General features: G+C 51.7%; 1 protein-coding gene across 3 annotated transcripts; it reads left to right on the top strand.

The window, feature by feature from the left end:
- The first annotated feature begins 550 nt into the window (after window positions 1–550).
- On the top strand, window positions 551–21341 carry LOC111837043 (nck-associated protein 5-like). Of its 3 annotated transcripts, none has more exons than XM_023798794.2 (13): window positions 551–1319; window positions 11066–11136; window positions 12074–12199; window positions 12383–12451; window positions 12538–12576; window positions 14482–14601; window positions 15022–15114; window positions 15301–18257; window positions 18579–18717; window positions 18826–18904; window positions 19139–19417; window positions 19516–19673; window positions 20492–21341. In XM_023798794.2, the coding sequence occupies exons 3-13, from the start codon at window positions 12077–12079 to the stop codon at window positions 20750–20752; spliced, it is 4317 nt and encodes a 1438-aa protein (XP_023654562.2). In that variant the 5' UTR covers window positions 551–1319; window positions 11066–11136; window positions 12074–12076; the 3' UTR covers window positions 20753–21341. The 3 variants fall into 3 exon arrangements, with proteins under 3 accessions (XP_023654562.2, XP_023654563.2, XP_072558389.1); XM_023798795.2 differs by having other exon boundaries at window positions 19516–19682; window positions 20492–20626; XM_072702288.1 differs by lacking the exon at window positions 551–1319 and adding an exon at window positions 4748–4768.
- The last annotated feature ends 257 nt before the right edge of the window (window positions 21342–21598 follow it).

Below are 21598 nucleotides of genomic sequence, written 5' to 3'. Positions count from 1 at the left end.
GTTCCGCCTTTCTTGAAGCAGCTGCAATGGGACCGGACCGGGTTTGCTGTTGTGTGGTTTGAGTGCTGGTACACGATGCCTTTGAGGGACATGTGCCCGCTGAGTGCTTCTGATTGCTCAGTAGGTGCATGCTGGTACCATAGGGCTTAGCGCACCTGAAAGAGGAGGCAGCCCTCCCTGGCCATCGACCATGGTGTTATGGTTCTAGTCCGAAGCTCTGAGGTAATGCCGGCTGAGGTAGATATGGTCGCATGCCCTCAGGCGCTGTGTACTCGGGTGACACAGTGAGCAGGACAGCTGCGTCCCCCTTCTGAACTTTATAATAATGAAGATGATGGGGGAAACAGGTTTGCCAAGAATTCTCATACGAGAGGCCGCTTCTATCCATCCATCCATCATGCCGTTGCTCACCCAGTACAGGATCTGAGGTGGGGACACTGGGCACGATGCCAGTCCATCACAGGGCACAGTCACACATTTAGTACCAATTCACTTAACCTGCGTGTTTTTGCACTGAAGAACGAAATCCATTCAATCGATCCATGCAGAACATACGAAATTCAGACAATTTGGGGGATTTGAACCCATACCCTGGTGGTGTAAGGTTACAGTGCTGCTATTTTCATTACTTATACATGACTTTGATAATGATGTGCTTAACACAGCCAACTGATAACATAATCCACGTAATCCAGTTTCAGCGTGTATATCCCTGTGATTAAGCGGAGTCCGGGCAGCCTACAGCAGCAACTGGCCTGTCACAGACCTCATCTTAAGCTATCAGGTCGCTTCATGTATCTGCAGAAAGGCTCAGGAACGTGTACGTGTGAGCTTCACACAAAGGAGGTGCCCGATGCGGAACCGGGCAGCGGTAACGTTACTTTCAAAGGCGGGTTTATAGCAACGTGTGAAGAACTGAAGCTGCAAATACTGTAACATCTACTGTATGCCGGGGTGGCGAGCCCTGGCGGTGCAGCGTTTACTCTACACGGCGTGATCAGTACTGACATTAGTACTATATTTAGTAATAGTCACGTTTGCGAAGGTATCGCACGCCCGGTGTTATAAAGCCATCGCTTGCAAGGCGGACCGGCCCCATGCTGCCCCGTGGAGGGAAGAGACAGGGCGGCGGATGCGGCTCCCAGCCATGACATCACCGTCCCTGACGAGGGGCTGAGATACGGGGGAAATGAGCGCAGTGCCCGGGGAGCAGGAAGCACGGCTCGTCGGCGCTAATCAAAGCCCCTTAACGCGCGTCCCGGCATCGGGGTTGAGCCTCTTTTTGTCTCATTTTTCTGCGGTCCCCGGCGACTAATGAGGTAAGACGCTGAAAAGCATTTACAAAGCTCGTCGGTTCTGGTTCGGGTCGCCAGCCGCCCGTGCGTGATCTAAGGTGCATTTATAAATGCAGGTCGCCTCTGGTTCGGGTCGTCAGTTGCATGTCCGTGATCAAAGGTATCTTTTAAAATGCGGGTCGCCTGTGGTTCGGATCGTCAGTTGCATGTCCGTGATCTAAGATGCCCCTTTAAATGCAGATTGTTATTTTATGATAATTTTTACACGTTCACATTAAGCGGAGGCAAAGCAGGAGCCTCCGGTTCTTTTGTCGGGACCCGGCATGTTTGTGGGAGGCCGGACCGTGTCGGTGTCACCGGCACAGGCATGCATGCATGCGGGGCTGGCAGCGCCTTCAGCCCGGGGGGGGGGGGGATGCAGCGCTCCAGCCGTGACTGTCCGCCACTGACCGCTGACTTTTCTGGCTTTTATTCAGCGTTGGATGGGGGTCGTGCTGGGAAAACGCACCGCCCTGGCTGCAGCGCCTCTTTACTGTGTACATTAATCATTTCCAGCGTTAGTATGGGATTAACAGGATATGCGATGTCTGCGAGGCTGCAGGCTTCTTATTTTCATATTTGCCTGAATTAGGGTCTTTTTTAATGAACCAGTTACAGAATTAAATCGTATTTCTAAATACTGAATTTTATTAGAAGTACTCAGATAGGATGTTTTCACGGTACTGATAAAATACGCTAGGTAAGTTATAAAGGATGGTTCATCCTCCCTGTACCATTGGAGTGATGTTTGTGTGGCTCCTGGATGGGATATTATGTCCCCGTTGTGAGTTTATACCTGCAATTTCGGCGCTGTTAGAAAGTAGGGCTCGGAATTTGACTATCTGGGGGAAGTGTGTTATAGTACTAAAATGTTAACGTTAAGGGTGGCTTATTAATTATTGCTCAATATAAATTATTAACCTAGCGAAGATGTGTTACATGAAGAAATTAAAATGCTTATAAACCTAAAATGGCAGGCCTCGTTCGTTGGAATGCTTAGGCAAATAATTTTGCATCTTTGAATCTGTTCATTTATATTTCTTATAAGTGAAACCGGTGTGAAATTAAAAGCAGTTTGCATGCAGCTTACGGGCAATCTGATTAAAATCCGGGGGTGTTAGGCGTGACCAGGGCTATCCTCATCACTATCTGGTCACACAGATCACACGTGTGACACTGCGGTATTTCCCGTGATGCTGTGTGTGGGGGGGGGGGGGGGGGTCGACCCTCAGGGACACTGGGCCTTCCCGTGCCGGCCGGCCGGATCCTGCTTCTGCTCCCCTCCTTCCCTTTCGGCGGAGTCGTTTTTCTTCACCAGGGGCGGTCAGCAGCAGCCCGAGGCGAGTTCCTCTCAGGAAATGCCCCAAGCCTATATGTGGCCTAAATGCTGATGCCATGAATAGTCGTGTAAGTGTGTACGGACACACATGGCGTGCTGTGAGTCACCCCAACAGACCATCCCTGACATGTTTTTGCCATACATTTGGTTGACAGCTCAACATGTCTTTTCAGGAACAACAGATTCGTGAGCAAACTGTCGTACGGTTGACATGAGGAGGATACATCACCCCTGCAGGTTACCCTCTGGGTGAGGTTTAATCAGCCCTACAGTCTGGGCACCTTTTCATTCAGACGTCCGAGCTGCTGATTCCTCCTTTGTGACAGAGCACAGGGCACGCCAGTCTTCCTGCTCGCTGGGAGCGTTTATCAGGAACAACGGTTTGCGAGGGCTACAGGGATGCGGTTTTAACCTCGAACCCGGAACCGGTCCCCAGCTTTGAAACGGTGGGTAATTACAGGGTGACTGAGCTAAGAGCAGCACCCCCCCCCCCCCCCCAGCTGTGCCAGATATGTCCCTGCATTTTCCCACATGCTCTGGGCCACGTTGCCTCACATAAACGCTCGTCCCTGTGCCCCTCTGCCCCAGACATACTGCTTGTAGTGGGCTGCTGGGTTACCTCGCCGCGTTTGCCAGCTTCTGCCTGCCCCACGTAACTCGGTGATTACAGCACAGCCGTGTCTCCCCCAGCCGCTGCTCCGCCTCTCCCTTCCCTCTGACACCACGTCTGGTTTTGAGATCTGCCAACGTCACGCGGGGCACATGGCCAGCAGATGGAGGATGTTAAACGGGGTAGGATGTGACCCCCCACACCCCCCAGTGTGAGGTAGCATTGCCTCTCCCACGCAGATGCGGCCGTGGTTCCCCCTGCCCCCCCCCCCTCCACGTCAACCTTCCTGTTCCGGCGCCTCTGTTTAGGCTGCATGCAGAACTTCAAGGCAGCACATTCTCAGACAGGAGCCCTTTGATCTCAGACTTGCTGTCAGTAGGGAGGATGTCAAACAGGGTTGGGGTTTTCCTCTTCATTTTCACAGGCATTTATTCCAGCAGGGGGGTCTGAACACCTCCCCCCCCCCAACCTGATTTCACCACCCTTTATGTCTGACGGCAGACATTTTTTATTATTTTTTCACCGCACAGCTTTCAGATGTCCGGCTGTGAGTGAGAGTCCCGTCGTTCAGTGCAGTTTGTTTCATACTGAGCTTCACTGTTCCCACGTTGCATGTCCATGTTCTCTACCTCCCTAAGGCTGCCCTCTTCCTCTAGATTCAGGTCCCGCCGCTGTGCATGTCCGTTTGGCTCCCGCTCGTGCCCAAGTATGCAGCGTAACGCGTGACTGACGAGTGCGAGACGTGGACCTCGGCTTCCGGGGTCTTGGAGCAGGACCAGACTGGCTGAGAGCCACTCCTGAAGGTTTGCTGATAGTCTTATTCAGAAGAGAGACTTACCTTCATTTAGTAAGATATGAAAGGAGGATGAATGTCCTTGTATCAGGGTGTTCCTGGGGTATTTGGACAAAAAAACTGCTTGGTCTTCAGCATACACCATCAGACAGTACGAGACCCCATTTACAGTTTTGTGATCTCGACTCTACGCTCGTTGAGCCTGGTGGACAGGGTGCAGTTTGGACGGTGTGGAACCTTTGTGGGAACCTTTATTTAAAGAGAGACAGTTACTGACACGAGTTTCCAATACAGAAATCAAATGAAGTACGGGATTGAGGATCTCCCAGGAAAGCTTTTCGACCAAAAGCCAAGCAGACGATGGAGTTTCCGCTTGATTACTCTAGGGCAACGTTTCCTAATCTGGTCCTTGGGGACCCGCAGACAGTCCACATTTTTGCTCCCTCCTAACTCCCTGCCAGGCCCAGGGAGCGGCAATGCTGCTCTTGGGGGCCAGAGGGTCGCAACGGAGCATTGGACTTCTGGGGGTTTCAGCACGGGCTGAGCTCCTGAAATGCTGATCATTTTGAGGGCTGCTGCAGGACGCTGCCTCACTGCTTGTTCTGCTGCTGCCTTGATGTGGGGATGGTTCCCAACTCTGCATGTGGTCGGGCTGAGGAGAGTCTGAGGCTGTGGAAGACTGTGAAGAGCACGTGAGCTTTGCCATTCCTCCTCCGTACCTCTGTCTGTGCTGGGAATTTAAAAGGATCACTCACATCTGTCTGGTCTTTGCTCTTTAAGTAGATCAGCTGTAAATCTCAGACCAACAGACCCTTAAACCCAGCAGGCTTCATATGTGAATGAAAGACACATGCTCTGCACACCATGTCTGTCGGTCTGTCTCTCTCTGTCTGAATCTCTGTGCGTCTCTCTCTCTGTGACTCTGTGTCTCTCTGTCTATGTCTCTTTCTCTGTCGGTGTCTCTGTTTCTCTCTCTATGACTGTGTCTCTGTCTATGTCTCTCTCTGACTGTGTCTCTCTCACTTTCGGTCTGTGTCTGTATCAGTCTCTGTCTTGGTCTATGTCTCTCTGTCTGTCTGTGCCTTTATGGATGAGTTGACTTTAATGTTAAGGTTGTTAGTGTCGCTATTTGGAAAATATGAATAAGGGCTGTTTCAGCAGGGGGTAGCGTGAGTCCTCAGCTGAATGCTTTTGGGTCATGATTGACACACACACACACACACACACACACACTCACACACACTGTCATTCACACATCCACACTGAAGCAGCCATCAGCAGCAGTCTGCGCTTCCACTCCTATCTTGTGCCCCCCCCCCCCCCACGTCTCTGGGAGGCGGTTACCATGGTTATGTGCTGAGGACCAGCTTTTGGAGCACATTAGGATGTAGAAATATTCACCAACGGCTCCCCCTAGCAGCAGCAGGGTGATGGCAACACAGTGACCCTCTTCCTCCTCTGTGTCATTCTGCAGATTTATTCTGCTTTCCAGTCAGTCACATCAGCTCTGGGTTGGGCTTGTTCATTTATCAACATATTTATGTGAAGTTAAGTCTTCTGTTGCATAGTAAGCTGGTAAACTACACCGTGCCTTAAGCGAACCCTGTAACGCACAGTGCGTCGTCCCATTAAGCGCGCAGCTGGTGGTGCACTCCCCCCTATGGAAATGCCCCTGAATCGGACCCCCTCAGACTCCCACAAGCAGCTCTGTTTGACAAGAGCTTGGAGATTATATGTTAAGCTGTGTAAAAATTTGTTACAGTTAACAAAGGGTTAAAATCCGTAAATGACTAAAACAGACACCCAGGGGCGGGGGGGGGGGGCATGTAAATTTGTTGGGTCAGTGATGGAGAGTCACAGCTGGGGCAGTTAGCCACCCTGATTAATATGATTGGTTGGCACAGTCAGGGGTGGGACTGCAAAGCCCCACCCCCCAATCCCAAACACACACGTGAACACTGATGTCCTCCTGTCATCTCTCTGACCCTGAGACGGCTGCAGGCGGCTGGGTGGGGGCTGGGTGAGGCCCCCCTCATTCGGGGCTGGCTGTACGGCGATGCTCACATGTGGCTCTGGCTGTGGGATTAGCGCAGCACATTACCGGTATGAATATGGCGCCATGGTAACAACGTGAGCCGGAGGTGAGGGTAACCCTGCTTTGTCGCCATGGCGACCTGCACATCTGTGGGGCTGTCCACTTGACCATGCGAATCTCCTGTTAAATTTATCCGGCTAAGTTGCAGCAAGCCAGTAGGGTGGTCCCTGTGATAACCCTGCAGAGGACTTGCATACAGCACATTAGATCATTTTATATTAGTCCCGCTTATCTTCTAAAGGGTTGGATGTTTGCTGAAATCTAACCCAGGCCTAGGCTATGGCCGGCGAGGGAGACACCGTTTCTGAGCATCTGTTTACATCACGGCTTGCCGCCTCGCGTCAGTGCACTGCACCGCGGTGGCGGTGAGGACACTCACACAGTCAGTTCCACGTGACTGTTCCCGTCCAGCCTGTCAGACACTGCGTCCTCTTTCTACCTCTTCCCAGGGTGTTCCCGTCGGAGCTGGGGGTGGCACAGTTCAGGGGGACAAACCCTGGGTGTACTGCTTGGCGCCCCTTGATGGTGAATGGGATTAACTTCTGACGGTGTGCCCCGGGGTGTCTCAGATCTGAGCCGCGGGGTCGGGGGGCTATAGCTGTAATTCGCAGCGTGTGTGTGGTATTCGGGGGGTGTCACGGATGGGTAACGGCTTTACACAGGATAGGGGTGGGGTCTGAGCTTGGCTATGTGATTTGTTGATACATTTTGCTGATTGACAGTGGAATAAAGGAACGTTTTCTGAACAGCATGAGATTCCCATGAGCTGTTCTGTTTTGTAAGAGCAGGATGGAGTTGGGGGCTCTCTGGCCCGTAGCGCAGTGTGAGTTGGGGGCTTTTCCGGCATTAAAACGGCAGTAGTCCGGAGCTGGGAGAAGGAACTGGGGGGGGGGGGGGTTTGTTGGCAACTCCCACCCCGTTCAATTCCCTAGTGTGGCTGCACCCCTCCCCCGACGACTCAGCTGCAGATATTTCCGGCACATCTGGTTTTGCTGGATGTGTTGTTATTTGGCTGTGATTTTGGGACACAGGACTGCCTTCACGTGTGGTGCCAGAACAGATGGGCTCTGGGGGGGTGGATCCTCCAGGCTGGGGAGGCAGTGTGGATGCCCCTAGAGTCACATATTAGCTCATGGGTGACAGTGTGGAGCCATTGGTCAGCTGTCTGAGCACCCTGCACATGCCCCGCCCCTTCTCCACCTCCAAGCCCAGGTCTCCCTCAGCTGGGCATCCCTCACTCATCACTGTAGGGATTATATTGTGTTTGGCTGGTTAACAAGGCCGTGGTTGAAGCTCTGACTGCTCTGTATCATGCTGCCCTGCAGGGGGCAGTGTAGTGCCGTCATCTCTCTCTATGTGAGGAGGGGGGTGTCACTATTTGACCCCTCTCCTTTGGTGTGAATAATGGGGTTGTGACACAAAAACACTATGTCTGTAGGAAGCCAGCATTAAAGTCACCTGACTGGGGGGCTGTCTGCACCCCCCCTTTCTTGGGCAGCTCTGGCAGCTCAGGGGTTAATGCTCATCCGGAACAGCGGCTGCAGTGGAGGAGGGGAGGGGGCGGGGGAATGGAGCGCAGCTGCTCCCACTGGCAGCTCCACCCCCCCCCCCCCCCCACTCCGCAGCCCCTGGAACAATGGCAGGCGGCCCACAGTCGAAGGCGGCTCATGGCCGGGGCCAGGAGGGGCGGCTGGCAGTGAGCGGACGAGCGGCGAAGACCCCGTCTGTCTTTCTGTGGCACCCCAAAGGTCTCAAGGGGCCGGAAGGGCAGCGGCAGACGTCTGCGCAGACGCAGGGGGTCCATCTACGCAGACGCAGGGGGTCCAGGGTAAGGGGGCCAGGGAGCAGCACTTATCCTGGTCCGGGTTACAGGGGGCCTGGAGCTTGTCCCATCCTGGACGGGATGGCTGGCCCAGTACAAGGTGACTAAATTGCAGATACACACATTGACAGATTACAGGCAGCTAGAGACAGCAGGCAGCTTGGGGGCCACGTCCTTAGACTACAGGCAACGGGGAGGACATGCGAGGCAGTATTTGTAGTAAGAGTACTGCTCTTTATAGTATCATGGTACTGGTGGCAGTATTTATAGCAATATGTGTAGTAATAGTGTAGTACTTGTAGTAGTACTTGTAGTAGTAAAAAAACATTGGAGTATAGTTGAACACACAAAACTAGTGCATTTGAAAATGGGCCGTTAGAATGATTTTGGATGCATGTTTACAGAAGCAGTAACGTGACATGAGCCATGAACACTGACAGCGTTATTTAACAAAGATGGGTTATTTAGTAACTGTGGAAATGTTAACGCCTGTATAAGCTACTGAAACCACGAAAGAGGTTATTTATTTATTAATTAAGTTATTTACCTTTGCGACGTATTCAGTAATGTGCAATGTATGGACAGCAGCAGGGTTCAGTTGCTGATCTTTCCACACCGTGAGAATATGCCATTCCTGTTTGTTCAGTGTGGGGGGCGGCATTTGTTGAGGAATATCTTTGTGCTGCCTTTGTTAAGGGACATCTCGCTGCTGCCTTTGTTAAGGGACATCCACTCAGCCGTCTTTGTTAAGGGACATCCCGCAGCCACCTTTGTTAAGGGACATCCCGCAGCCACCTTTGTTAAGGGACATCCCGCAGCCACCTTTGTTAAGGGACATCTCGCTGCCGCCTTTGTTAAGGGACATCCACTCAGCCGTCTTTGTTAAGGGACATCCCGCAGCCACCTTTGTTAAGGGACATCCACTCAGCCGTCTTTGTTAAGGGACATCCCGCAGCCACCTTTGTTAAGGGACATCCACTCAGCCGTCTTTGTTAAGGGACATCCCGCAGCCACCTTTGTTAAGGGACATCCCGCAGCCACCTTTGTTAAGGGACATCCACTCAGCCGTCTTTGTTAAGGGACATCCACTCAGCCGTCTTTGTTAAGGGACATCCCGCAGCCACCTTTGTTAAGGGACATCCACTCAGCCGTCTTTGTTAAGGGACATCCCGCAGCCACCTTTGTTAAGGGACATCCACTCAGCCGTCTTTGTTAAGGGACATCCCGCAGCCACCTTTGTTAAGGGACATCCCGCAGCCACCTTTGTTAAGGGACATCCACTCAGCCGTCTTTGTTAAGGGACATCCACTCAGCCGTCTTTGTTAAGGGACATCCCGCAGCCACCTTTGTTAAGGGACATCCACTCAGCTGTCTTTAAGGGACATCCCGCAGCCACCTTTGTTAAGGGACATCCCGCAGCCACCTTTGTTAAGGGACATCCACTCAGCCGTCTTTGTTAAGGGATATCCCGCAGCCACCTTTGTTAAGGGACATCCACTCAGCCGTCTTTGTTAAGGGACATCCACTCAGCTGTCTTTGTTAAGGGACATCCACTCAGCTGTCTTTGTTAAGGGACATCCACTCAGCCATCTTTGTTAAGGGACATCCACTCAGCCGTCTTTGTTAAGGGACATCCCGCAGCCACCTTTGTTAAGGGACATCCACTCAGCCGTCTTTGTTAAGGGATATCCCACAGCCACCTTTGTTAAGGGACATCCACTCAGCCGTCTTTGTTAAGGGACATCCACTCAGCCGTCTTTGTTAAGGGATATCCCGCAGCCACCTTTGTTAAGGGACATCCACTCAGCCGTCTTTGTTAAGGGACATCCACTCAGCTGTCTTTGTTAAGGGACATCCACTCAGCTGTCTTTGTTAAGGGACATCCACTCAGCCATCTTTGTTAAGGGACATCCACTCAGCCGTCTTTGTTAAGGGACATCCCGCAGCCACCTTTGTTAAGGGACATCCACTCAGCCGTCTTTGTTAAGGGACATCCACTCAGCCGTCTTTGTTAAGGGACATCCACTCAGCCATCTTTGTTAAGGGACATCCACTCAGCCGTCTTTGTTAAGGGATATCCCACAGCCGCCTTTGTTAAGGGACATCTACTCAGCCACCTTTGTTGAGGGATATCCTGCAGCTGCCTTTAAGTGACATTCCGCAGCCACCTTTGTTGAGGGACATCCTGCGGCTGCTTTTGTTAAGGGACATCCACGCAGCGTCCTTTGTTAAGGGACATCTTTCCACTGTGTTCTGTAAGCTGTCAGCCTGCATACGGTCACATGCACATACTGGATGCGAGGTGAGTGTAGCAGCAGATACACAAAGGGAGCCTTGGGATTCACACGAGGCTGAGGCGCACAGCAGATCATCATAGTGTCAATAGGCTGACTGCGTCTCATTCATTCAGAGAGCGATGCCTTTGTTCGTTCTGTCTGTAGTGGCATCATCCATTCATTTTCTCTATATTGTTATCCTCATAAAGCTTATGGTTGGATGACCTATTTTCAGATGGAAACCCTGCGTTTCTGGTATGGTGGCCTGAATCCTGCCCAGGGTGCCGTCTGCCCTCTGCCACTGGGACGGGCTCCAGGCCGCTGGGACCCTGTGCAGGATACATGGCTGCAAGGTGGATGCATGGAAATCATGAAGGGACATCCTCAGGATTTTTGTCTTTTTAAACCAAATAGCACAAGTAGCTCAGTAGATGTGCATTTCAGCGCTTCTGTAAGTGTTCACCGTTATTGTACTCTCACACTTTATTGGATCAGCTGACTATATTGTGGTTATATTGTGGTTATATTTTGGTTAATGGCAAAGTGTAAGTGTTGATAAGCAGTATAAAATGTGTCCACGTTTCACTGCGGAATGATCCTGATATTGCCTGTTTTCTTGTGCGCTCAATGGGCTATTTGATGCTGCATTGCTAAGAGAGGGAGGCAAACGGCAGGTCAGAGGTGCTTTCCGGAGCGGGCGTGTCGGGGCCGATGGCGGGCGGTGGACGGCGGGCGAGCGGTGGACGGCGGGCGGGAGGGCCGCTGTGACGCGCCGCTCTGCTCTCTCGTCCCGCAGGGCGACGGACACAAGCTGCTCTGGCGGGACACACCACCGGCTTCCTGACCTGAGCAGACCCAGCCCTGCAGGTGTGCTATAACATCTATGTTCTTCATTTTAATCGCCGTTTGTGCCTGCATTCATTCATTCATTCATTCATTCACCCCCCACCCCTCCTGTGTGACCCCAGTGTGTCTCCTAACCCAAACCCTACTGTCATGTGAGATGGGGGCTGATTGCGTCTCTGTCTCTGTTTATCTATGGCAGTATATGGGTTTGTATTTAGTACATTTCGGTTGAGCCCCTATGTCCACAGAGGCCTAAGAGGGACAGGCATGTGTGTATATATGTGTGTGTGCACGCATGTGTGCATGCCTGGTCCAGATATAGCTTACTTTGTGGGGACCAAATGTCCCCACAACGTGATGAATGGCTCTTTTCTAAAAATCCGTGACTGCAATCAAAAAATTAATCATGCAAAAGTGCTTATATTCGGTTATTTATGGTTACGGATAGGGCTGGGTAGGGAATAAGGTTGTCATAGCATTAGCATTTTTCCCATAGAAATTAATGAACGTGCGTGTGTGTGTGCGTGCACATGTGTGTGTGTGTATGTGTGTGCGTGTGTGTGTGTACGTGCATGTGTGTGCGTGTGTGCCTCCCCTCCTCAGCCTTGAGCCTCCGGGTAGGATGCTGTGCCGTTTCTGGTGCCTGCTGACCCGTGATAAAGGCCCTCACTGGCTGTAAAGTGGCATTGTTGCTGTCATCAAAGGCAGTGCAGAAGAGAGCCACTCGGGGGGGTTCGAGACGTATCTGGGACGCTGTTTGGGAGCCAATCCCGGCCTGAGGCTTCAGACACGTGGCCTGTCCTGATTCTTCATGCTTCAAGTGGACAGGGAGCAGCCTGATAAAATAAGGGGTGACCTCTCCACTGTCCCCTGTCCCCTCCCAGCCATCCTCTCAGCCACCCGACAAGGGACCTTCCTGTCCCCTGATGTCACCTTGTGAACACTGCTCTCTCCTTAGCTCATGATGTCTGACGAGACCAAAATGTGTGATGAATCCTTTGGGTCAGAAGAGGGCGACGCTGAGCCATTTCTGGAGGAGGGGGAGAACACCAGGGAGCTGCTGGGGAGGCTCAGGGAGCTGGAGGTAAGCAGTAGGGCATTCAGCAGGCACAGGCAGGGTCTGGGACCCCTTTTTAACCACATCGTTTTAACAGTAGATTATTAACATACTAAAAAAAACATTCTTTCCCTATTGGCCATTCCATTTAATGGTCTGCTGTGTCCTGGTTTACTTGTCTTTCACCTTGTGCTCTGTCGCCCCCTACAGGCAGAGAACTCCGCTCTCGCTCTCGCCAATGAGAGTCAGAGGGAGGCATATGAACGCTGTCTGGATGAGGTGAGTCTCACATCTTGTCGCAGAAAAGTGCCAAGGACTGGGTCAGTCAGAATGAGCCAATCAGCTAATCCTGTGTGATTTCCCAGGTGGCCAATCACGTGGTTCAAGCTCTGCTCAACCAAAAGGTAAGAGGATGGACGAATAGTGCACTCATGACAGGACAAGGGAACCCCGCTGTACACACTCACTCATAAATATACTGCGGTTTGTATTTCTGTGTCCATGGTGGAGTCTGGATCACAACCGTAGAATTAAACTGGGTGTCACATGATCTATTGATTTGAGCCTGCTGTACAACCCTGCTTCCAAAAAATTTGGGACACTGTGTAAAATGTTAATAAAAACAGAATGCAGTGATTTATAAATCGTATAAACCCATATTTAATTGACAGTAGAACAAAGACAACATATCAAATGTTAATGTTATCGTTTTATAAGAAATACATGCCCGATTCAATTTGGTGCCAGTAGCATGTTTCAAATAAGTTGGGACAGGGGCATGTTTACCTCTCTTCATTTACAGTAACTACACTCTGTAAATGTTTGGGAACTGAGGAGACCAAGGGCCTGTTTCAGGAAGCAGGATTTCTTGGTGAGCTGGATAAGTTGTCAGATTTAAGGTAGTCTGGGCTAAATGGACTTAATCTGTTCACTTATATTTACCCCAGACTACCTTAAATCCAACAAGTTATCCAGCTAAGCAAGAAACCCTGCTTTGTGGAACTGGCCCCAGATGCTGCAGTTTTGAAAGTGAAATGTTGTCCCATTCTTGCCCGATATAGGATTTCAGCTGCTCAACAGTTCAGGGTCTCCTTTGTTGTATTTTTCATTTCTTGATGCACCAAATGTTTTCAGTGGGTGACAGGTCTGGACAGCAGGCAGGCCGGTCTCGTGCCCGCAGTTTCCTACTATGGAGACCATGCTGTTATAATACACAAAGAATGCAGTTAGGCATTGTCTTGCTGAAATATACAAGACTTTCTCTGAAAAAGACTTTGTCTGGATGGCAGCATATGTTGCTCCAGAACCTGTATATATCTACCCAAGCCATGGGCACTAATGCACCCCCATACCATCACGGATTCTGGCTTTTGAACTGTCTGCTGATAACAAGCTGGATGGTCCCTCTCCTCTTTAGTCCATGATTTACAAAAAGAATTTGAAATTTTGATTCATCAGACCACAGGGCAGTTTTCCATTTTGCCTCAGTCCATCATAATGAGCTCAGGCCCAGAAGGCGTTTCTGGATCATGGTTAGATCTGGTTTCTCCTTTGCATGGTAGAGTTTCATCCTTCATTTGTGGATGTAGCGAACTGTATTCAAAGACGGTGGTTTTCAGAAGTTTTCCTGAGCCCATGCAATGATTTCCAATATAGACTCATGTCTGTGCTGTCTGAGGACCCAAAGATCACAGCTATTCAATGCTGGTTTTCAGCCTCGTCCCATCCATATAGAGATTTCTCTGGATTCTCTGAATCTCTTCATGATATTATGTACCGTAGATGATGAAATTTGCAATATTACATTGAGGAACATTATTCTAAAATAGCTGCACGCAGTCTTTCACAGAGTGGTGACTCCCACCCGCAGTCTTTCACAGAGTGGTGACTCCCACCCATCTTCACTACACAGAGACTCTCTAGAAGGTTATTTTTATACCCAATCATTTTACTGACCATTCGCCAGTTAACCTAATTAGTTGTCAGATACTCAACCAGGTGTTTTGTTTTAGCATTATAAGTCTTTTCCAGCCTGTTGTTGCCCCTGTTCCAACTTTTTAAAAACATGTTGTTGGCATCAAATTCAGATTCAGCATATAGTTGTCATAAAACAATAAAACAAAATAGTCTCTTTTGTTTGATATGTTGCCATTGTTTTATTTTCAATTAAATATGGGTTTATATGATTTGCAAATCATTGCATTCGGTTTTTATTCGCATTTTACACACCGTCCCTACTCTTTGTAGTCGGGGTTGTAGAAAGAGGCCCTCCTGACAGGTGTGTGCGTTTGTGCGTGTGGCTCATCCAGGACTTACGGGAGGAGTGTATCAAGCTGAAGGTGAGGGTGTTCGACCTGGAGAGGCAGAACCGGGCCCTGAGTGAACTTCTGAACCAGAAGCTCCACAGTGAGCTCAGCCCCCACCAGCAGGTCAGGTGGCACTAGGCTCTACTCCGTGTCTTCTTACCAAAGTATACGAAAAAAAACACACCCAGCAGTGCCATTTACCACCGCTCAGACCATGCATACATTCATCTGTGTGGGACCCCTGTTGGTCACACACAGTCACTACACTAAATATTAAAAAACACCTTCCTAATTTATAAGACGCTGAAGCAGCGTGTTCTGCTAACCAGCTAGCGAGCTGAGATCTTCTGATTCACTGGCTATTGATTTAGTTTTTGAAACCTCTGGGGGGGGGGGGGGACCCATATACAGAGACACATAAATGGGGAACAAACCAAAGCAGGAGGTTCACCTGAGGAACCTCATGCTCCTCACAGCAGATCCTGCTACATGTGTTTTCCTGCCTGGCAGTTTACTCACAGCTCTGTGTTTTTCTTGTTGTAGGCATCTTCTGGACCTCAGCTGGAGCCTGGTCCTGATCCACTCCTCGCTGGTACTAACAGGCAGCCAGAATCTCAACATGAAACAGCAACCAAGGTAACAGAACCTGTGTTTCTCCCATGTTAAATTATATAGAAAATACGAATGGAAGCCGGCTGAGGAGTTTGTAGATTTTACTTTCTGTTTTGGCCTGGGTTGGGGATGCATGTGGATGTGTCACTCAGGCGCCTTTAAACTTTCATGGCCTTGCAGTTTCACTCATCTGAAGGTCTCTTATTGCAGAGTGATGGGGAACACACGAGGGGAAATACCCCAGGTGCTCAGGGACTCGCTGTGTCCATGGAGGCTCTGTCCCCTTTCTTCAAGAAGAAAGCCCACATCCTGGAAGTGCTGCGTCGGCTGGAGGAGACCGACCCTCTGAAATTCCACCCAGGCGGGGGTCTCCCATCCTGCTGCCATTTCACACCGGCTTTGGTACCAGCCGGGGCCACAATCACGTCACACTTGTGTCTGGACACCAATGCGTCAGCTGTGATGAATGGCGAAGGCCATGGGACTCCACACGAGAGCTGCCAGTCCTGCTTGATGCTCTCCCAGAGGAATGTGGACGTGGGCGCTAAGGTCCACCAAGTTAGAGGCACTTCACAACCCAGAGCAGAGGAGCAACTTGATGGCCAAGGGGACTCAGGTTCCCAAGCCACTGACCCTCCTTCTGGCAGCACAACCAAACCATGCATGCACAGCACACCTGCGGAGGAATCCGGGTTACCCACGGACCCCTCACACACCGTCAGTACCGATGCTTACCTCTATTCCATTATTAAAGACGCTGCTCAGAAACATCCTTCCAGTGAAACACCAGAGGGAGGGGAGCCCAGTGAAGAGAGATACTGTGACAAGCACTCGGGTGTAGCGCTAAGCATGCCGTGTACATCACAAGCCAATGAACTGGACTCCCTGCCCCTGAAGCACATAGGCGCAGTAGCCATCCAAAGCTTGGCTACAGGACAGATCGCGGAAGGGTACTGCTTCAAACTGGCCAGTGAAGTAGCAAAGGTGAAGAACTACTTGTACACCTCTACCTCATACCAGCCAGTCCCTGGTGTGATAGACCACCAGGCCAGGGTGCAAATCTGCAATAGACTGCACCTCGCATCCAATGAGGACCCAAGTCTTAGAAATCTGGCGGTGGCTGATTGTGGCCCCGTCCCTGACAACAGCACAGTGCAGCAACCATCCCCTGGGAAGGTAAGCGTTGCACTCGGGCCCACGTCCATTTCATGCCTTAGCGAGGCTAAGGCCTCCCCGATCTCCTCCCCCTCCAGGCTGCTCAGGTTCCTAAAAATCCCTTCAATGGGAGAGCGGGCGCAAGTGGCGAGTCCCCTACGACTGAGCCCCCAGCTCACCCGCAGCTCCAAAATACCCTGCCGGAACAACACCTATGAGATTTACCACTCTGCAGTTGTGTCCCGGCAAGCTACCAGCACAGAAAGGGAAACACAGTCGTCTTCCTCAAAGACTAATACGTACCCCGCTACGCATTCTGCACCCGCTTCCCCTCCCAAGGATGCCTGTTTGTCTGTGGCTAAGAATTATGTTTTTAACAGTCACTCTGCACCAAAAGCCAGCTGCAGTGCCAAGCTGAAACCAGCACAGAGGAACATCCAGAAGCAGCCCCACTACGAGAATGTATCCGGCCATTCAGCTGCAGGAGTACCGCAGCACCTTGAAAGGATGAACATTTCTCACTTTCCTCCCTACCCTGGCCACTCGGATGCTCCAGACACACAGCCGAGCTCCAGCACAGAATTGTCCTCGGGCCTCCAGTCATCAAGCCGCGACACTTATGCAGAAAGTGCGCTCTGGTACCAGGCACAGAGCCACCACAGTCTGCCCAACTCCTTGGTTTTTCAGAAAGCCCAGAGTGGATGCGTTTTCTCCGGTGTGAGGGAGAAAACACCAGACAGATATGCTCCACGGGGCCCCGATGTCATCCGGGCTAGTGATAGCCCTAAGAGAGGTGATAGCCCTTCCGTTTCAAAGAAGCAAATGGTAGCGAAATCCGAGGGAGATTCCTGCCATCTGCTATTCAAGGAGCGCTTAGCCGCACTCGGCAAGCTAAGGAGCACTGACGACTTACCGGTGAATCCACGGGCGGTGGACAGGAGGCATGCCCGGTGCAGCGCCGGCAAAGTCTCTGGGGCGAGCATTAACGAGAAAAGCAGGACGGCTGAAAGGCAGGGCGACCGCACTCCGTCGGAACACAAGCACACCAAGTACACAGGTTCCCTAGATGGAAAGTCTTACCCTAAAGCCAATCTCAGTAGCTATGCTTTGAAGTCCCCAGGCACCTGCCTGCCTTGTGAACCAGGAGCCAAGTCACTGCCATTGGGCTCTGTAGCTGCCAAGACTGAGATTGAGATGTCCTCCTCCAGAGTTCATGCAACTAAGCTCAAGGGTGGCATGCCGTCATCCAGCACAGAACCCCCTCACGTTCTACGCAACTATGTGAAGTGCGTACCTTCCCACAGTACCAGAACTACTCCTAGCCCTCAGAGCAGCCCAGCAAAGGTCTCATCAAAGTCCCCCTCCAGACCTGGCCAGGCTTCCTCCTATCCCCGAGGGAGCAAGCCTGCTCATGATGATCGTGGCTCTTCACAAAAGCAGGCATCACGGCCAGAAGACAGAGGCAAGCTAACCGGTAGTAAGAAAAGGAGTGCCGTCTACGCTGAAGGCCACCCGGCCTCACCTGCAAGGCAGTATGTTCCTGGGCCTCGATCTGCCATCGAGCAGAAAGTCATGAAGGGGATTGAGGAGAACATGCTGAAGTTGCAGGAGCAGGACCGAGGGCAGGGCGCCGAGGCCAAGCAGAAGGCCTCCAACGGCATTGCCAGCTGGTTCGGCCTGAGGAAGAGCAAGCTGCCGGCACTCAGCCGCAAACCCGACACATCCAAACCCAAGGAGGGGAAGCTCAGTGCGTCCTCCATGGGAAAGGATCCCAAAGCAGCCACCAAGAAGAAGCTGGAGGTGGAGAGCCTGAATATCTCCAAGCTGATGGAGAAGGCAGAGGACCTGCGGCGGGCCCTGGAGGAGGAGCGCGCTCTCATGAACGGGGTGGCCCTGGACCGTCCAGGGAGGGGGCACTCTTGTGAGGTAGTGATGGACCAGGCTCAGGGGCAGCTATCAGTCATGTATAGGGGGGTGACTTCTGACAACTTCATGCAGCAGTTGCTGAACAGGTAAGAATAATAAAAGCATGACCCAGTGATGTGAGAAAGCTTAGGGTGTATGACCCAGTGATGTGAGAAAGCATAGGGTGTATGACCCAGTGATGTGAGAAAGCATAGGGTGTATGACCCAGTGATGTGAGAAAGCATATGGTGTATGACCCAGTGATGTGAGAAAGCATAGGGTGTATGACCCAGTGATGTGAGAAAGCATAGGGTGTATGACCCAGTGATGTGAGAAAGCATAGGGTGTATGACCCAGTGATGTGAGAAAGTATAGGGGGTGAGCCTGGCCTAGGAGCTGAATGCTGTTGTTCTGCTCCCCTGCTGCAGGGTGGACGAGCGGGACACAAGCCACTTTGGTCTGGCACACCGGCGCCTCTCTTTTGACTCCAAGAAGTCCAGACCCCTTTTTATCCACCACAGAAGTGGCGGCATTCCTCACACCAAGAGTAATGAAGACATGGAGAAGGTGTGGGCCTTTCCTGACTGTTACGCTGCTTCTTTGCCAAGTGATTTTTTTTTTTTTTGAGTACAGATGGCCTTTGAAAATGGAGATCATGTTTTGCTCTGTGTTCAGGGCTCGGGCATGGTGAGAAAGGGTGAAATTACATCAGAGGAGAGCCTGGCTGAATCCGTCACCTCCCAGCACTTTGCAGGTAAGGAAATGGAAGCCTTTAGCTTTGGAAAACAACCCTTTTCAGTTCATTTCAATGGCCTGAGGCCTAAGATCATGCCAGTGTCTGTAGGGCCTGCACTTAGACCCTTCAGAGTCACCACTGGGGTGTCAGACCGAGTACAGATGCTAAATGATAGCTACTGGAGTATTGTGAATGGATGCTTTGTCACAGGGGCTGGCCTGTGCTGACTGGGCTCCTCATCCCTGTCCACAGGCTCCGCTGCCTCCACACACACACTGGACAGCGGCATCGGCACCTTCCCTCTACCCGACTATACGGGCAGCGCGCTGGGGATCCCGAGGGTGAAGCCCCATCAGGAGCGAGACACGCCGCGGCCAGGGACCAAGGCGTCCCGCCGGACCCGGACCCTGGAGCTGTCGGCTTTGGAGGAGGCTCCCCCGAGGGATGCAGAGCAGAACAGAGAAACGCTCTATGCCGCCGCCCTGGAGGAAAAGGCCACCGCTGCACCCCTGTCCTGCACCATCACAGGAGGTAAGGAGGAACATCTTCATCTCCATCCCAGCTAATGAATGACCAAACGTGTGACCTGTCTTCTTGGGGCTGAATGAACTGGTCTGGATCTCCTGCAGATGACAGTACCGATGACGCCTTTGGAGCGCAGGTAGCCTCTTTACCCTCTAAGAACTGGACCTTTCCCAGCGTGAAAGCTCCTGCGGGCCAAGCAGAGGTGTACCTGGGTGTCGGGGAGGAGGTGCAGCTGGCCAGCCATGGGAGTCCCTTCAGACAGGTGTGAAAGGCGAGTCCTTTGTGGAGGCATGAACAGGACACGGCCTGAACATGTCAACCATGGAGAGATGCACAGCGAAACTCCATTAAGATATATGTGTAAAAACCAAGCTGCGGCCTTGAGCCTGGAGAAGGTGTGGCTTGCTGGGGGTGTGGCCAGTGGAGGGTATAGCATACTAGGGCGGGACCTGGAGAGGGTGTGGCTTGCTGGGGGTGTGGCCAGTAGAGGGTATAGCATACTAGGGCGGGACCTGGAGAGGGTGTGGCTTGCTGGGGGTGTGGCCAGTAGAGGGTATAGCATACCAGGGCGGGACCTGGAGAGGGTGTGGCTTGCTGGGGGTGTGGCCATTAGAGGGTATAGCATACCAGGGCGGGACCTGGAGAGGGTGTGGCTTGCTGGGGGTGTGGCCAGTAGAGGGTATAGCATACCAGGGCGGGACCTGGAGAGGGTGTGGCTTGCTGGGGGTGTGGCCAGTAGAGGGTATAGCATACCAGGGCGGGACCTGGAGAGGGTGTGGCTTGCTGGGGGTGTGGCCAGTAGAGGGTATAGCATACCAGGGCGGGACCTGGAGAGGGTGTGGCTTGCTGGGGGTATGGCCAATAGAGGGTATAGCATACCAGGGCGGGACCTGGAGAGGGTGTGGCTACTGTAGCTCATGGATTCGATAATGGAATGTTTCCTCCAAAGAATGGCAACCTAGTTTATGCTATTAAATAGGTATACCTGCTTTCGTTATTATTTGTTTACCTGCAGACAAAACGGCTCTCCCCCTGATGGTTTGGAGTACCGTAAAACTAACATCCCCACGCTCTCCTCAGATTCTGAAGCCCTCTGGCCCACCAGCCCCCACTGAAGCTGAGTCACAGAGCCTTTCACTACCTCCTCAGCAGGCACAGGGCCGCCGGGCCAAAGGTCGAGCTCCCAGCAGCCCTGAGGTGGCCAAGGAGGTGGGGCTGGAGCTGGGGAATGAGCGGCCAGACGGCGTGACGTCTGCCAGCCAGCCCCAGGTGCTGGAGACCCCGGAGTCGCCGAGCGACTCGCTGTACGACAGCCTTTCCTCCTGCGGCAGCCAGGGTTAAGGGGTGGAGTCACACATGTAGCCCTGCCCTCAGAAGGGGGCGGAGCCTGAGTCCACAGCATCTCTCCAGTCTCTGCTGGACAGTGGACTTGGCACATGATCACCGTTCCTCAGGGTCTGACCAAACAGCAGAGCCGCAGATATCTGAAGAGGACTGAGCAGATAGACAACCTGAACCCACTTCTGAAGCTCTTCCAGAAAGATGGACTCAAGGTGGAACTCCTCACAAAATTGGGAGGATTTCAGTCTTGGGAGACCAAGATCATGTCAAATTAAATAAAGTCCGGATTGTCCCAGCCGTGAAAATCACACTGTTATCCCCACTTAAGATTCCTTTTTTAGTTTAATTTTAATTGGTAGATAAACATATTTTAATTGATGCTTCTCTTAAGTTTTGTATCGGTTCTGATGTGAATATTGTTGTCATCTATAGTTCTGCATTTCTGTTTCCTAATGATTGCTTTTTTAATGAACCGGCAGAACTTGCGGCAGCGCCTGACCCTCTGTGTTACAGACTGGAAACGATTTAAAATTGCAGTTCAAGTTGGCAATAAATTTGTGAGCCCAAACAGGTGGAGCTGAGAGCAGAACCTGGTGTCCTGTTTGCTTCAGAAGAGCCTGTGGCACCCTACACTACTTCAATTTAGCAGAGGTTTTTGTCCAAAGAGATAAATAGGTGAGAGAGCAGAGTCAGTAAGTCCCTGATGCAACTGACCTTAAAGGCCTTGTTCAAGGGCCCAACGGTGAAATCACTGGGCTGGCGATGGCGTTTGAACCTGTGACCTACTGATCACAAGTGCTAATCTGCAGAGCTGCACACTGTCCCAGGGAAACAGCACCTGTTCAC

Source organism: Paramormyrops kingsleyae, chromosome 18, assembly GCF_048594095.1.
Source record: "Paramormyrops kingsleyae isolate MSU_618 chromosome 18, PKINGS_0.4, whole genome shotgun sequence".
Classification (NCBI taxonomy): domain Eukaryota; kingdom Metazoa; phylum Chordata; class Actinopteri; order Osteoglossiformes; family Mormyridae; genus Paramormyrops; species Paramormyrops kingsleyae.
This window is presented reverse-complemented; position numbering and strand designations above follow the sequence as displayed.